The following is a 17410-nucleotide window of genomic DNA, read 5'->3' on the forward strand; positions in this document are numbered from 1 at the left end:
GCATTATTCACTCTGATTAACAGGACTCAGAATTTCCCAAGTGGAGTTTACTTTAACTTGTGAAGCACAGGTCTGGTCCTTGTCTAGAGAGATTTAACTATATGTTTTCACCTCTACTGGCGGAAAGGAAAGCGCGGCAGATGTGTGAAATTCACTGCGAAGCTGAAACTTCCATCTGGTCTCAACCTTTCCTTTTCTTCTGAACTTCATAACATTGTCATCAAGCATTCAAGTCATGTGGTTTGTATTTACTTTCTCATACGTTAATTTCTACTCGGTTTAGGATACGGAAAGCAATAAAGAAACTTGAGAGAGAGAAGAAAGCATATATAATTCATGAAGTATATATGCTTTCTTTTTATATATCCTTACAGATGTTGTTTCTATTATAACAAGGTTGATACAGTAATTTTCTCCTAATTTCCATTAGTGTATATTATTTACAACTATAGAGGAGAGAGACATTGTTAAATGAAGTCAAAACCAGAATAAAGGGTTTATGTCTATATCCTTCATTTTGTAACACAGTAGGTATTTAATAGTTGCATACTCAGTGGACTGCTATTTGGGCATAACACTCACTGGGTCCACAGACCTATAATGAATACGGATACATTTTCATATAGATGGTTAATATCAAATAGGCATCACTGCTTTCAGATTCCAGACTGAAGTTTTTAAAGGGGAGCCATATTCAGCTGTAATGTATCTAAGAGAAAAATCTTGAGATCGTCTGAGATGTCTACAGCACTAGTTGATGAAGTTCTGTATTAGGAAAACCTAAACAAAACAAATACCTAAAATCATTAGAAATCTCTGTGGAAATTGGCACAGATAAAAAATATAGATCATTGAAAAATGTTAAAACATCCTGAACAACAAAACTCACTTCTTCATACAAAAATAAACAGTCACTGCAAAGAGTAGTTTTCGCTAATTCTGAATATAGCCAACATTATGAATGGCCACTCTTGAGGGATTTCTGGAGCTTAGGGAGAACAGACACAAATTGTAGCTTTTGCTTTAGTTGTTAGTGAGCAAGGTAAGGCAAAGAAAGGGGTAGGAGGGAAAGTCAAACCTCACACATTCAATTTTTAGTGTCTGTCCACCAAGATGCCAATCTCTAGCAGTTACTTCAGTTCCTTTTCCTTTGTCTTCAAAAAAAACACCCACTTTTTTGATTGGAAAACAAAAAAACAAAGGAACAGTGTTGGTTGAGCCATTTAAATTTTTCTTAACCCATAACCCCTCACCACAATGCTTACATAGGCTAAAATATTTCTCAATGATTTCCATTCCCAATCAAGAGTGTCATTTCAGCTTAATGCTCTCACAGTTAACAAGAGAATTTTGTAGGGCATTCAATTCAGCCTCCCAGCTGAAAAATCATGAAAAATAAAAATTTGTTATGACTTTGAAATGCCATTTTTGTTGGCTGCTATTTGCAGAAACAGATGAACATTCTCAAAAAAGAAAAAAAATGGTATTTTTTACAGAAGATAAAAAATGTACATAGGTATTATCTGCAGATATGGTTCTTTGTTAATGTCTACTTTACAGTGATCTTTAGACTTATATAAGCATAATATGTACAATTTTCCACTGAGCTGAAATATTGGGCTCAGTAGCTAATACTTGAAATTTCCTATTGCTTCAAGCTAGTCTTGAGATATCTAAGTTACAAAAGAACATTGTTATTTCTAAAATGCAGTGTTTCTTCGAGTAAAGAAAAACACCACTTGGTAAATAATATAATCTCCAATTTTAAGTGCCTGATTGGTAAAATGCTTTTACATTTAGTAAGGAAGTCATCACAGTCTATGTTTTAGACAACCAAACTATTTAGAGCTTCTTGCCTAATTTAGTCACTTGGCATCTGGTTCTGAATGACTGACATTTAGATTTCGTAAGAATTTGACTTCCCACCCTCATAGTTTCGCATCTGATCAAGGGGACTTCGCTTAAAAACATTTCCTTGCTTTCTGTTCTAGAAAGGACAAAGTCTCAACCCCTCTGCTTGCTGTCAATCCTTCCATCTCTGTGACTCACCTTTCCCACCAAAGCTCTCACCTTCCATTCACTGACCCCATACCTTGAGCTGTTTGTATTTATCTTCAAATGCCTATCGCATCCCTGCGCCACTGCATTTGGCATTTTCCTCTGCCTGAATCAGTGGTTCTTAACTGGAGCGATTTTGCCCTACATCTCCCCCAGGGGATATCTGTCAATAACCTCAGACGTTTCTGGTTGTCACAACTGGGTAGTGCTACTGACGTCTAATGGGTAGAGACCACAGACGCTACTAAACACCTATGATGCACAGGACAGGCTCCCACAGCAGAGACTTATCCCGTCCAAAATGTCAACAGAGCCGAGGTTGAGAAACCCTGGCCCAGAATACCCTTCCCCCTTTATCTGAGCCTAGCAAACACGAAGCTTAAAGTCACCTCAGAGATGACTTCTGAAAGTCCTTGAGAAAGAGCTGTTTGCCTACTCAGGACACACCTCTGTCACTGTTTCTAGTTTCTGAGGCTGTTATCAGTCCATCTGTCTGTCCTCCCCGGCTACACACACACATACCCACACCCCTCCCCAGGGTCATTGCTTTGCAGATGTTTATGTCCCTGGCATATAGCGTAATACCTGACACAGCATAAGCAAGGGACAAATGCTTTTGAATCTGTAGCTGGTGGATGAATGTATGGGAAACCTCGGGCCTTGCATTATATTATAAAAATCATTTCAGGTTTGGGAAAAACCATCTCCTTATTTACATGGCTAGCTATCATTTATTCATTAAACCATATATACTGGGAGCAGAAACTAGCTCACTGTTTCCCAAACCGCTAAGCTGATTCATATACCATCTTCCCAATTCTGCTATATCCTCGTATTTCCACACCATGAGTCACTTACTATTTATCTTGACGTGAACTCCCTTTTAAAAAACAATTTATTGTAAAAGTACTGTAAATGGAAAACTAGCATCACTTGCCATAAATATAACTCTAAAACTAAACACAATACAATGCTTGTGCTCTGGCAGTCTCTACTTGATGGAGTAGCAACTAAAAGACTTGTGGTCTCTGGTTTTCCCTACGTGTATCAGTTAAAACCATTATACTTGTGTGCCACACTTTTGAAACTAGAGCACTGAACTAGAGTGCTCTAAGTGAACGAAGAGGTGAGAACATTCAGTCATCCATTTGGCACACATCTAATGAATGTCTACCTGGACAAAATAATGAACAAAACCAGAGATGGCTTTGCTGCCATTAAGTGAAAGAGACAAATAAGAATGGGTCACAGGGCCACATGTGCAATGCGACCATAGTGAGAGTAGGAAGAAGTGATGGGAGGAACCTTTCATAGGGTGCCTTCAACCAGTCCTCCAAGCCTGGAGGGAGGAATGAATGCAAGACGCATTCTGGGGGTAAACTGAGAGGAACTTGACGGCTAAATCAATCAGTGGATGGATGGCAGGGCACAGGAAAGGGAGGTATATAGACCATGATCTTGGGAAACTGGAGAGGTGGCACACTGATCACATGAAATAGAAAATTCCTCAGGAAGCACAGATTTAGGGAGATGATAGGTTTGCTTTTGAAAAGATGCATTGAGTTCAAGGATGGACAAGTAAGTAAGAATGTCTGAGAACTTGGGAGGGAAGTGCAGGTTTGTGACCCTGTTCAAATTCTTAAATGCAAAGCCCCAGTTCCCTCATCTGTGAAATGGGGCTGACAGTGCTATCTACCTTGTAAGTTTGTGGGCTAAAAAATTTTTTTGGAATGGTTACTGTATATCGGGGCATTGTTCTAAGGGCCTTGATAATAAAAAAATAACATTTATTGCGAAGGAGCACTAACTATGCGCCACACTATACGTTGTGTCTCATTTAGTCCTCAGAATAAACCTATAAGGCAGGTGGACTGTTTTCATCCCCATTTTACAGAGGAGGAAACCAAGGCTTAGGGAGCCAGGGAAGCTTGCCCACTGACACTGAGTCATAAGCAGCTGAGAAAAGATTTGAATCCAGGTCTCTCTGAGTCCAGAGTCTGTACCATTAATGGTTGCGCTATATGAGTGCCCACCAAGCAAGTGGGAATATATGCACGGCCTGAGTGAATCCTGAGAGGGGGAAGGAGGCGGAAAGCCAGATTCCAAGGAGACCAGGAAAAGGTAGGAGTGAGAGGTGAGTATGGGCTGCCCTTCTTAGGAGTCTGGTGTTGACAAGAAGAAAATCGAAAAACTTGAACTTTTCTTCCAGGTTCCTGTTCAAGGTGAAAAGAAGAGGAGCACATGGACCTCAATGAATATCGGGAGCTGGAAGGCAGATATGATGTCCATGTAACACGGTCTCTGTGTATCTGGAGGAACACACACCACTGTGTGTGCCCTGGGGAGGAGCTGAGGACCGGCTCTTGGAGAGTGCAAATTAGCCTGCTCTATAGAGAGATGGGACAGAAATCTTCAGGCAGGGGAAACAAAAGACAGAGAAGAACAGAAAAGTTCAGATCTGTACAAGGACTGACATGTGGCTGTATGGGCAGAGGGCACCACTGGCTCCTTAGCAGGACGTAAGGAATTCTAGGAGCTTGGACTAAAGAAGGCTTTGGGACCAGTGTCCTAGAGGGTCTGGAGCACCACGTTAAAGAGCTCTGACTTCATGCTGTGGGTTGTGGATATGAAGGAACCAGTGGGGTTTGCAGGAGGGAACCTGCAGAGGAGGGAAGACCAAGACCACAGAAAACAGGAGAACATTCCTTCAGGAGAGAACACAGAATTGAGGGCACGAGCAAACGTATTATTTGGCGTGAAAAACAGGAAGCATAATTCTTTCTTCATCATGAGAAAAATTATGATGAGGAGTCAAGGTGATGGTGATCATCCACTGGATGCTGAGAATGGATTTATGATGGCAGCAGGGAAAATGAGAGTTAATACGTATTGGACACTGTCCTGAACGCTTTCCGCCTTGCGTTACGTCATCCTTACAACCGTCCCATGGAGTAGATGTAATATTATCACCCCCATTTACAGATGGGGGAGCTGAGGTTTCAGGTTAATACACTGAAGGTCAAATAGCCCATCAGAGGCAAAGCCAGAATTATTCAAACCTAGTGAAGCAGAGGGTAACTCATCAGTAGTCCTGACCGAAAAGGGCAGGAGATGGACATATAAAAGCTGGAGAAAAGAAGAAAATGCCAGGAATGGGTACCACCAAGTCAGGCAACAAGAAGTCAGGTGGGTAAACAACAAGGTCCTACTGTATAGCACAGGGAACTATATTCAATATCCTGTAATCAACCATAATGGAAAAGAACATGAAAAAGAATATTTTATAAAACTGATAAAAAGGATATATGTAAAACTGAATTACTTTGCTGTACAGCAGAAATTAACATAACATTGTAAATCAACTATACTTCAATAAAATAAATTTTTTAAAATGTATTTAGAAAACCAAAAAAAAAAAAAAGAAATCAGGTGGAGATTAAAAAATTGAAGAATGGCAAGTATGGTGGGTACAGCTTTAGGCCTGGAAAAACCCCAAGAATTGGAATTTTTTTAAACCTGGAGATGAAAGGTAAATAAAAAGCTGAATCTCAGTAAGCATTTCAGTGATTAGGAATCACTTAAAGGTGTCATCCATCCTGGGAGGATGACAACGGAGATGACTCGACATAAAGAAAATTGTGAATTCTAGTAGAAATAAAAGCATCTCCAGCCTGCACGGAGGCCCGGAGAAGTCAGAATAATGTACCCTTGGCCTCAGGCAGAATTACCATAAACCATCCAAGATAGATACATTTTCCCCATGTTAAATGACTTTCAGGAAAGGAAGGTTTTCTGTAATTTTCCCTAGTGACTCATTGTTGTGTTTAATAATTTCACTGTTAAGGAGCAATTTCTCATACTGTATCTAACCCGTGATTTACCAGTTTCGAGTTCACATCCACATTCATTTCATCGGGTCGTGGATAGCTGCTTCCATTCACCGCAAGACATACTTACCCAAAGTACAGGCCTGACTTCCGACTTTCACCCTCTAAACTAAATACAGTCTCTTTGATTTTTAAATACAGTTGGTTTGCTTTGGCAAAACTATCTTTCATTCTCTATGCCTCTTGCTTTTCATAAAACAGGCTAAATGTGATAGGAATATTACCGTATGAAAACAAGATGAAGTCCCATTTCTGTATCTCACAATGAGAGTGTGAAATGAAAGAGAAATATTAGCTTTGGGAGATGAGCTATACCTACTTAGTATGTGAGCAGCCTGGCACTCAAGAGACAATATTAAAAAATATACCATATTCTCATATAAAATATAGCATTCATGCTGAATTTACTGACATTTAAGAATAGTATTTCATACAGTAATGGAAGAGGTGTAAAGACATACGTGTTCCAAATATCATTGAACTAAAGGTACTACTGCAAAAACTAAATTTCAACAATCTCTGGTGCAAAACATTCCTAGAGGAAGAATTGTTGACACGTGGGAATTAATAAGCATAATGTAATAGCCATACATCTAACTCCTAAGTAAGGTCTCAGCTCAGTTGTGAATTAAGTAATCTTGATTGGCTCATATTACTTTATTAAAGTGTTGCTAGCACTATCTTGCGTATATAATGAATTGCAATAGTAATGTTTTCTTCAATCCAATTCAAGTGGGTGCTACTTACTAAGGCAAGTAAAGTGTTGTAAAAACCAGCTCCTAAAATCCTTGTCAATAGTATTTATTATGGTAGGTCTAATGGTTCCTTTTGCCACACATAATATGAGGTCTTATCACTATAAAAGCTGGCTCAGCCAGAAATCTACAAGCACGGATCTCTATGAGTTGGCACCTGGATTATTCACTCACACAGTAATTACCGATGGTCAATAATGACCTTGAGAATCTCTAAGAAAATGGTCAGAACCTAATGGAGAAAGGGTGTAAAAACTTTGTGAGGGCTAGAGTTTTCAGGAAAGGATATAAGCAGGGCTTGAATGGCAGCATGAAGAATTGGAAGGCTCAAGATCAAGAAAAATGGGCAAGACATTCCTGGCAGAAGGAATCATGTGAACAAAACACAGCAGGGTGCCGGAGTACGGTGGGCTCAGGTCTGTCACAGCGAGATGACCCATCTGGAATGACTGAAATACCTATTCCCTCTCAGCCTGTGATACTACATAATAGTTCAATACTGTCAAGATTTTATGCCTTTGCAACAAAATATTAGGCCAGAAATGTGTTTCTCTGCATTTATAACTTTCAAGGCTTGTCAGCAGAATGAATGCCATTCTTGGTGTTCAAACCTGTTAAATAAGTTAATCTTAGAGTTAAAGGGAAGGAGACCATCTCTTCTGCACTAAATCAGGAGGCCACAAAGAAACTCATCATACATGTTATTTGTAGCCTCTTAGAAATATGAATGTTAAAAATTATCCTAAATTTATGTATGTATTTGGGCATGATTTTTCACTTAATTCCTCACCAAAACCTTTGAATATGAGGGAAAACAGAAAATGCCAAGAACTGTAAAAATTAGATGCCAGAGGGTTATTGGCATAACTTAGTCAATGATCACATTAAATATTACATGGACCAGCAGTGATTTATCCAGTATACATAGATCATTTGACAAACTTGAAGTTCTGTAGAAAGGAGTACAACAGATTTCTTCGTGACCGTGAGCGTTGTGAATAATTTTGTGGAGATGTTATTACCTGGAGACAAACTGTATGTGACCCTGTGCACTTTTAAGATTACAAACAAATTCAAATACAGACGTCGGTTGGCTTACCTCTCTGTCTAGTCCAGCTGCCACTGTGATAATGTCCCCAGTCTCGTTGTTGATTGTAAACATGTTGGGCGAAGGGCTGCTTGGTGCCTGGGACAGGATTCTGTACCTCAACATCCCATTGAGGGCATTTGGGTCATCAGCGTCAATCGCAGTGACCGTCATCACGTATGTTCCTAGACATAGCAGACATGGAAAATGAATGGTCACACGTCATGTCAGCGTCCCCCAAACGGAAGGTGTATTTACCTTCTCCATCAATCTTCATTCCACTTTTTCAAAGCAACATGTAATCATTTAGACTTGATTAAGAACACTACTGATGGGCTTCCCTGGTGGCGCAGTGGTTGAGAATCCGCCTGCCAATGCAGGGGACGTGGGTTCGGGCCCTGGTCAGGGAAGATCCCACATGCCGCGGAGCAACTAGGCCCGTGAGCCACAGCTACTGAGCCTGTGCGTCTGGAGCCTGTGCTCCGCAACAAGAGAGGCCGCGACAGTGAGAGGCCCGCGCACCGCGATGAAGAGTGGCCCCCGCTCGCCGCAACTAGAGAAAGCCCACGCACAGAAACAAAGACCCAACACAGCCTAAAATAAATAAATAAATAATTTAAAAAAAAAAAAAAAACACTACTGATAAGAACAGTACTCAATTCAAAAAATACTGAACACGGTTGAGATGCTTGAAGGGAAATTTATTTTTTTTTAATTTACATGTATAAAGACTCAATGTTTCCATATACTTAGAAGACAAATTCACTGTATGATTCAATGAAAGAATCCCTTTAGACCTTCACTGATATAAAATGCAAATAATAAGTAACATAGATGCCATCTGAAACTTCTTTTATGGCCACCAATGCCTTCCCTCTGCCCTATTTTTTCCATTATGCAGTAACATCTAAAATGACATGCTGGGCATGATTCTCCCCAATGCCTAAGTCACTTTCTGAAAGTAAGCCGGCTGCATAAGGACACACACTCCATTTACTGAGGTCGTGAGGAATCATTCCATGCATGACTGTTTTGGTACATTGAATAGGGAGTTTTGCATTGTGGTTCATTATTTCCTAGGAGATTAAAAGAACATTGTAACAAACTCAGGGACTTCAATTTATTAGATATTGTGGAAAGGAAGTCTACAAAGCACCAGGATCAAATAAATTCCAACTAGCTAGACAAACTGTGCAATTGAGAGGTAGAGAGAAAAATAGTTACTATTAAAGATGGTTTGTTCTTTGTGATCTTTGTAAGAACTGGATTATAAAATGTTCCATCTCCAGCCTACCATCTTTGTAAGTACCCTATGGTCAGTTCTAGTTTAGAGCCTTTACAGTTGCTGTTCCCTCTACAGGGTTCATTTTTTTGCCCCAGAATTAACTAAGGCTTGTTCACATAATTCAAATCTCTTTTCAGAGCTTGTCCCTCTAAACAAGACACCCTATTTGATTATATGCCAACTTTGATTATTTTTTTCCCGAAACTTTACTGCACATTTACTTGCTTGTTTGCCTTTTACATTTCTCCTCTACTAGATTTTAAGCTCCGACAGGGCACAACTAACTTGTCACTGCTGTATCCACAGTACCAGAACACTGCCTGGCACACAGCATGTGCTCTATAAACATTTGTTGAATGGATGAATTGTTAAAACAAAAAAAAATATGTTTTGGAATCTTGAACCAAATACTGCTTACAATATTGCATCTTAGTTTAACTCAAGATTCATGACATTATCAAACCTTGCCTAGAAGGATGTTTTCAAACTTACAGAACATTGCAGGAAATCGACTCATGAAATGTCTTTATGTCTCCTGATCATTGAGAGTCATTTATTTATGGGAGGGATTTATGGAAATTCATGGTCAGATGCGTAATAAGTATATCTGTAATGGCTTATTTTTGACAATTTTTATGAAACAATACTTTTGATAAAATTAGAAATAATAGAGGAAAAAAGAGAATGAATGATTTTTTAAAAGACCAAAAACCTTCCCCAGGCAAAAAAGCGCAACGTTTATTTATCCTTAGAATGTATGTAAAAGCCTTGTGTTTTAGTAAGGATATGTTTAACATGCTTTGATTTTTTTTTTTCCTGTATTTTAAAATACTGACGAACGCGATTCTGAAATGTGACTCAGAGCCACAGATGGTTGAACTTCCGGCACAGCCCCTGTCTTCCCACCCAGCTGCCTGCACACCCCACTCTTCTGAGGATACAGACAAGTGTATTTGGACCAGGAAAAGTGCCAGTTTAAGGCATAGTTGGCTTTATCTATAAATTGGCTTATGCAAATCCGGTATAGATGACGAAGGAAACGCATAGCGTAAGTTTAAATGTCGAGGCTTTCTTACATACAAAATATTAAACTCTAATTAATTAAGTCTCTCTAAATACCCAAACATCTCAGGAAAGCTGGCAAAATGTTTCCTTTTACCATCTCTATCCCAACTGATTTTCTTGTCCACAAGTTTTCCAAACTCAAGAGACCTTTCTGGCCTTGGTATTCCACTGTGACTGAAGTTTACAGGGTTTTCAGTACAAGAATCTAAAATCTTGGTCAAATATCACTTCACCATGGCGAGAGGCTTTCTGGCAACTGCTCTTTCTAGGCTAGGTCACTTTCCATGACACTGGTTTAAGTGCAAGGGCTGCAGAAGACATTAGGGTCACCCTGAAAGTAAGTATCTTGTGTAGCTAGAGAACAGCAGTCTCAGCTGTCACCAAGCCCCCTCTCTGCTTTTGGTTTTGCCCCACTGCCTGGTCCTAGGAACGCCACGTGTTTTAAGACACTCCAGTTGTTTTAGGTGCTGCTACGACTAATAAGATAAAGTCTACACTTTACGAACTGAAAGCCCCTGGTCTTCCAATGCTCACTTTCTAGCTGCATGGCCTTTATCACCCATAGCAGAATCAAAGGATTGTATAGATTTCACAGTCTAGAGTCAGATACTGTAGCATATATTTTTTCAAAGGTGGAAAAAGTTATTGTGGGCAGTAGAGGGGTATTTTTCTGTTTTCTCTCTTCAATCTGTTTTTCCCTAAGTTACCTTCCTTTTTGCCTAAAAGCAGCATGAATGAAAGAAAATGACACAAAAGGCTCACGTGATTTCTCCTTATCTTGCTTATATACGTGTTGGATTACATTGCATTTCCTCAAGCAATCTCCAAATTATGATCTTTGAACTTACCAGGCTTTGATCCCTCAGGAACCGTCCCATTCCAAACCTGGTGTAAGAACTCGGGTCTGTTATCATTCATGTCAATAACATTGATGACAATGTCAATTGGGTTCTCCACTTGGTTTCCATTAATATCCACTGCATGTGCCCTCAACTGCAAGAGTAATTAGAAAACAAAACAATTTAACACATTTAGGTATCAAGTGAGAAGATACAAGACAAAATACCCATGCTACCAAAACAGCACAGATGGACCAAAAACCAAAAGCTATTCGTCCCATCAAAAAAAAAAAGGAATTCCCTGGTGGTCCAGTGGTTAAGGCTCCGAGCTTTCACTGCCGAGGGCACGGGTTCGATCCCTGGTTGGGGAACTAAGGTCCCACAAGCAGCGTGGTATGGCCAAAGGGAAAAAAAAAAGCTATTTGTCCCATCAAAATTTAAGTTAGCCAAACTCTATATAATTAGGGGTGATGGAGCAGCAAAAGGTCACCAGTTGCTATCTGCTAGGCACCCTGCTCAGAGCTCTATGGATTTTACTTCGTTTAATATATATACAAAAGAGTGAGGTAGAAACAAATCCACATTTGAAGGTAAGGTATATAGTAGGTAAGTAGGTATATTGAAGGTAAGAATAGTCATAGAGAACAAGAGAAAAGGCAAGAATCTAGAAAGAATTAAGTGTGTACAAGGAATTTTGACCCTTTTTTTATTGTAAAAGTCACTCACTCATAAATATTAGAAGTACATAAGACAGTTGTTCCTCTCCCAAGGTTGAGTTCTCAATATTATAGGTATTTTTCTAGAAATTTTATCTTTTTCTTCCTTTTTAAAAAAATTTTATTTATTTATTTATTTATTTATTTATGGCTGTGTTGGGTCTTCGTTTCTGTGAGAGGGCTTTCTCTAGTTGCGGCAAGTGGGGACCACTCTTCATCGCGGTGCGCGGGCCTCTCACTATCGCGGCCTCTCTTGTTGCGGAGCACAGGGTCCAGACGCGCAGGCTCAGTAATTGCGGCTCATGGGCCTAGTTGCTCCGCGGCATGTGGGATCTTCCCAGACCAGGGCTTGAACCCGTGTCCTCTGCACTGGCAGGCAGATTCTCAACCACTGCGCCACCAAGGAAGCCCTCTTTTTCTTCCTTTTTAAACAAATATAATCACTCAGCTACTCTTGGCAAAATATCTTCAAAATCTTTTTATCCGGAACATAGAAAACCATTTCAATCTTTTCAAAAGCTATGTACTGTTCCACTGAATTGTTTCTTTTAAAGAGAATGCTTCTATGATTTTCCTGTTAAGTATGATGCTGGCTGCTGGTTTCTGTCGGATATGCTTTATCAACCTAAAGAATCATCAACATATCCTTTTTTTATTTAGAGGTTAACACATGAAACAATGTAAATTTTATTACACTGGCCTTTTCAACACCTACAGAAAGAATCCCGTTTTCCCTTGACTTATTTAATACATTATATTACATTAAGAGATTCTTAATAATGAACTATCCTGGCCATTCTATAATTAATTCTATTTTGTTATGGATATTGCTCATTTATGTGCGAGTACTGAGAATCTGGAGATCAAGAATTTACCCCGAAATTGACCTGAAAATATTTATTTCCTGAGTTTTAACCACAGAAGTTCAGATAGTGAGAATTCGTACAGAAGAGATAATTTAGAATTTTTGATATTGATATTATTTGTATTCATAAATTAGAAACTAGTCTAATTAAGGACTGGTCTATTGTGTGCTGCCTTTATTAAGCTTTCCTATTAATGTGATGTTGTTTTTGTGAAAGGCTTGCAAGTTTTACTTCTTTCTTTATGTTTTAGAACAATATAAAAAGCATTAGAATTACATGTTCCTTAAGGATTTTAGAAGAATTGGTTGATAGAACAATCAAGGCCTTTGGGAGGAGGGAGTTGAGTGATACTCCGGATTTAAAACATTTTTAGTTTTTTTATATGCTTATTTGCCTGTTTATATCTAGGGGAGTCTTGCTCTACCACATATCAATATTTTACTAATTTTCAAAACTTCAATAATCTTAAAAGTTTGTACAAGTGCAAAAATTCAACAAGTATATTAATGAGAAAAATAAGAGTCTAAAAACAAACACATGCATAGGTGGAGTAAGAAGTATGGAATGACATGCTAAATCAATGGGAATACTAATTCAATATATGGTGTTGGGATAACTGCACTGGCCGTAAAGGAAAAACAAAGTGGATCTATATCCCTTTCTTCTTTTACTCAACTAAACTCCACAGAGGTTGAACATTTAGAGGCAAAAATAAATAAATAAATAAAACAGATAAAATGGAGGAGATTAGCATCTTGGAGCAGGAAAACCCTTTAGAAACATTTCTGGAAAGCCAGAATGCCTGATAAAATTAAAACAACAACAACAACAACAAACATCACCATGTAAAAACTATAAGCTATAGTAAAGTAAAAACTATAAACAAAGTTTAAAAACAAACAACAAAAGGGGAAATATGACAAATCATGTATTAACAACGCTAGTAGATAAAAGGTTCTTAAAAGTACAGAAAAAGATAAACAACCCCCTGCCCAAATTCAACATAAGACAGGAGTAAGGATATCACGATATTCAACATATGCAACTTAAAACGTCAAGATAATTCTTTTACCAATAGTACTGGCAATAAATAAATAATGCCTGGAATTGATAATGGAGTGGAAAGTATCTACTATATAGTGGGAAGGAAGTGCAACACAACTATTCTAGAGAACAATTTCCCTGTATTTATCAAAATAATTCCAATTTTAGGAAATTTTTCCAAGGATAGAATGGGAAAATGTACAGAGAGATGTTCATTGTCACATTATTTATACAGTAGTTGTAAAATAAAATAGAAAGAACTAAATTACCCAAATATCTACCAGTAGGTAATTACTTAAAATTATGTTAGAGCAATCAAAAATGATGATATAAATAAACAGTGATTTACTGACATGGAAAGATGCTAAATCTTATGATTGCTAAGTGACAAAAGCTGGTTTCAGAGAATGATCCCAATTTCAAAACAATACATTTATGAATCTATGCACAGAGAAATATCTTACAGAATATCACCAACGTTAAGGAAAAAAAAAAAAAAGAAAATGGTTAGTTTTATGTACTGGGATTTCAAATTCTTTTCACTTTCTTATTAATACTGTATTATTTGAAAAATTTCATTTCTGTATTATTTGAAAAGTTTTTACAATGTGCCAATATTCTTTTCTAAGAGAAAATGATACTTTCATTAAAAGTTTTAGTAATTCATATAGAAATTGGAGAAGTAATAAAGATCAGTTTAGGTTTCTATATTAAATGCATGAAAAAATTGTTGAAATCCTGTTCCAGAAAAATGTGCAACCATGGTTAGAAAAAAATGAAAGAAAAATGCTTTCTGGAATTTAGACTTTAATATTAGGTAATTCTTGAGTTTTAAAATACTCATTACAATATTATTTTTAAATCAGTTTCAAATACGTGTATTAAAAAATATGAACATATAACTATATACAAAAGCTGTTATAACTTAATAGGAAAATGAATAAAATAGAAAAATAACACAAAAATTAGCATAAGAAATATAACTAGATAATATATCTAAGAAAAGATTGCTCAGACTGGCAGATTGACGAAACCAAGTATTGGCAGGGTTATGTGGAAAAGGGAAATCTTAATTCCCAGTAGGCAGATCAAAATGGCACATCTTTCTGGAGTTAATATGACCAACAAATAACAAAATAAAAATGTGCTATCCATTTTCTACGACTCTAATGGTAATAATAATACCAGCAGGAGCAGATACAATGACAAACATAAATGTATATTAATAAGAAACTGCTATTAAAATGATAGTTTATATATTCAATGAATACTATACAGCCATTAAAAATGTTGTGATCATTATATAATTTATATGAAACAGTTTTGACCTCTTTCATGTAAATTTGTTCTTATAAATTCTTAGCCACGTATCTGAAGGCAAGTATCAGCATGTAAACAGTAATATGATTTTAAGCAATTTTAGTTTTTTCTTTGGCATTATTTGTTTTTTACCATGAGCATTCATCAATTTTATGAAAACAGTAAACTTATTAAAAATAAATTGAAAAGGCTACAAGTACATTTCTGGTGTTAGAATGCTCAGGATCAAAGCTTTAAGACTGATGTGAGAGGCAAATGTTAAACCCTGCACATATTTGGAAGCGAATTAATACAGAGGATTATCAGCTGGCTGAAATCTTACATGAAACCGGGCTATCAGCTCGCGATCCAGAGGCTTGGTCACCGACAGCTGACCTGAGATGGGGTTGATAATGAAGATACCAGTTGGAGGCTGGTCGGCTCCCGGCCCAGTTACGCTGTACCGTAGAGAGAGGTTTTTATCTCTATCGGACCTGATCTGAGGGTCAAGAAGACAATCACATTAAACAAGGGACTAAATAAGCTCATTACCAGAGACAGGGCATGCCACACCTCATGGTCTCTTCCAGTTACAAACGTATACCATCTCTTCCCAGAAAACCCTTGAAGCTCTGCCTGTCCTGTTCCTTTTCCTTGCTTCTGGGTGATGGGCTTCAAAAAGAGATGTCACCTATCACCAGAAAGACTGGGGGCAATGTTAACATCTAAAAGAACACGCACTAGGAGCAGTGCAAAAGTCAGAATTAAGGAGCGTCAGTTTTTAAACAGAATCAAAGTCTCTCCTGGGAATCCGGAGGTTAGAATATTTAACCCAGTAACAGGTGTCCAATTTAATGAAGATAAAAATTGTTTACTTTTTGCATCAGTTAGGATAAGAAATAACTGTCTAACCATAGTGTGAAACAGCCTCCCATGGGAACTCTAAGATTATGGTTGAGCCTGGAAGTGAGATTCCTGCACTTGCATCGTGCTGATGTTTTTCACTGCAACCAAAGCTTCCCATGTTATTTTAAGGTGGCACCTAATACCCCAAATTCTTTATTAATAACAAAGCATGCAAGAAATGATTTTATAATATATTTCTATTACTCTCAAAAATTATACCCATTATAGGCTCACTGCCTTCTCCTCCAAATACAACAATTCCCGGAAAAATAAGTTTACAGATGAGTGGTCATAGGAACAGGCTATAAAAAGGGAGGAAGGAGAACAGTACAGAGAAAGGGCCAGTTGAGCAATACTGTTTGGAGGTGATGATACGAGATATTTGTGTATTAGGTAAATACCTTTAATCCAGTAACAGAATCCAGTTTTTGTTTTGTTTTGTTTTTTTAGCTAAGGCAAAATTCTTTTCTTTCCTCATTCTCCATTGAAGTAGAAACACAGAAAACACCTCGATTTGGGGGCTATGTCTTTCTTTGTTAAACTGAATTATAATGCACATTACCATAGACTATACAACACAAATAAATGACTTATTAAAAAATACAGCTTTCTGTATGTATCTATTGGAATGTTAAATTAATCCTATACAGAAACATTTACTTTCTACTAGATGGGAATACAATGACTTTGTCTTATTTTCTTTTTGTAATAAATGAAAGGTTGCTCATTTTACTAAACATGTAGCGATATCTGTCATTTTGTTCTCTGGGTCTGATGGTATGCATTTAGAGTAACTGGAGAAAAATCTCACTCTTCAGCTCTGAAAGCCTATGTTTTTGCACAGCCCCAGGGGGTCTGTTAATGGTATCAGAGGTCATTTTTTATTTCTTTAAAAAAACTCTCAAACGCACTTGGTACTGGCATTTTTAGCAATGATTGCCCCTTTATTTTTTCTTTGGCCCAAAAGCTATTTGTAGAGGGCAAAGATCATCACGGGGAGTGCAGATTTCAGACAGGGAAACTAAGGTGTGTGGGAAAGGGTACGGTGTGGGTGTGAAGCATGTTGGAGCTAAGGCGTATGTGTTCAGACACTGAACAAACTTTATCATCCATGAAATATAGGACCGACCCACAGAGTGTTCTATCTACAAATAATAAGAGGTAATGAAAAAATGGAGAAGAGACTGTTTACAACACTACAGACATTTCATCAATACAAAACAAAATCTGTTTTAGTACATACATGTCGTAAACTCTACCTTGTGAAAAAAGAGACAAAAGCGCTTCTAACATACACTTGACACATGCCATGGAGATCAATGAAATTGTGCCACCCTACCCTGACAAGTTCTTGAGGAAAAGGCCCTCTGGAGTTTTCTGGCAAGTTGATTGGAGGGATAACCCAGTCTCTCTTCTGCCTTTGTAGGTAGCCATTGTGCTTAGTCAATTGTCTTGGGAATACTATTTCTTCAATTTCTCGTGATTCCTTTGCATTAAAATACAAGAAGACATTCCTGAGTACTAGGAAAACATTTTCTGAAAGTACATCAGTATCAATGGATACCTGTAAGCGTAGGAATCACAGTTTATTATGAACAAGAAA

At 37.8% G+C, this 17410-nt stretch overlaps 1 protein-coding gene across 1 annotated transcript in view; it reads right to left on the reverse strand.

Moving 5' to 3' along the window:
- CDH2 (cadherin 2) overlaps nt 1-17410 on the reverse strand; it is a 213019-nt gene that overhangs the window by 42393 nt on the left and 153216 nt on the right. The window contains exons 4-7 of the mRNA XM_068563811.1: nt 17147-17293; nt 15245-15400; nt 10986-11130; nt 7800-7972 (exon numbers count right to left, since the gene is read on the reverse strand). Of these exons, the coding sequence (XP_068419912.1) occupies nt 7800-7972; nt 10986-11130; nt 15245-15400; nt 17147-17293 (621 nt within the window). The remainder of the gene's footprint in view (nt 1-7799; nt 7973-10985; nt 11131-15244; nt 15401-17146; nt 17294-17410) is intronic.

The sequence above is a fragment of the Eschrichtius robustus genome, chromosome 14, assembly GCF_028021215.1.
Source record: "Eschrichtius robustus isolate mEscRob2 chromosome 14, mEscRob2.pri, whole genome shotgun sequence".
Taxonomy (NCBI): Eukaryota; Metazoa; Chordata; class Mammalia; order Artiodactyla; family Eschrichtiidae; genus Eschrichtius; species Eschrichtius robustus.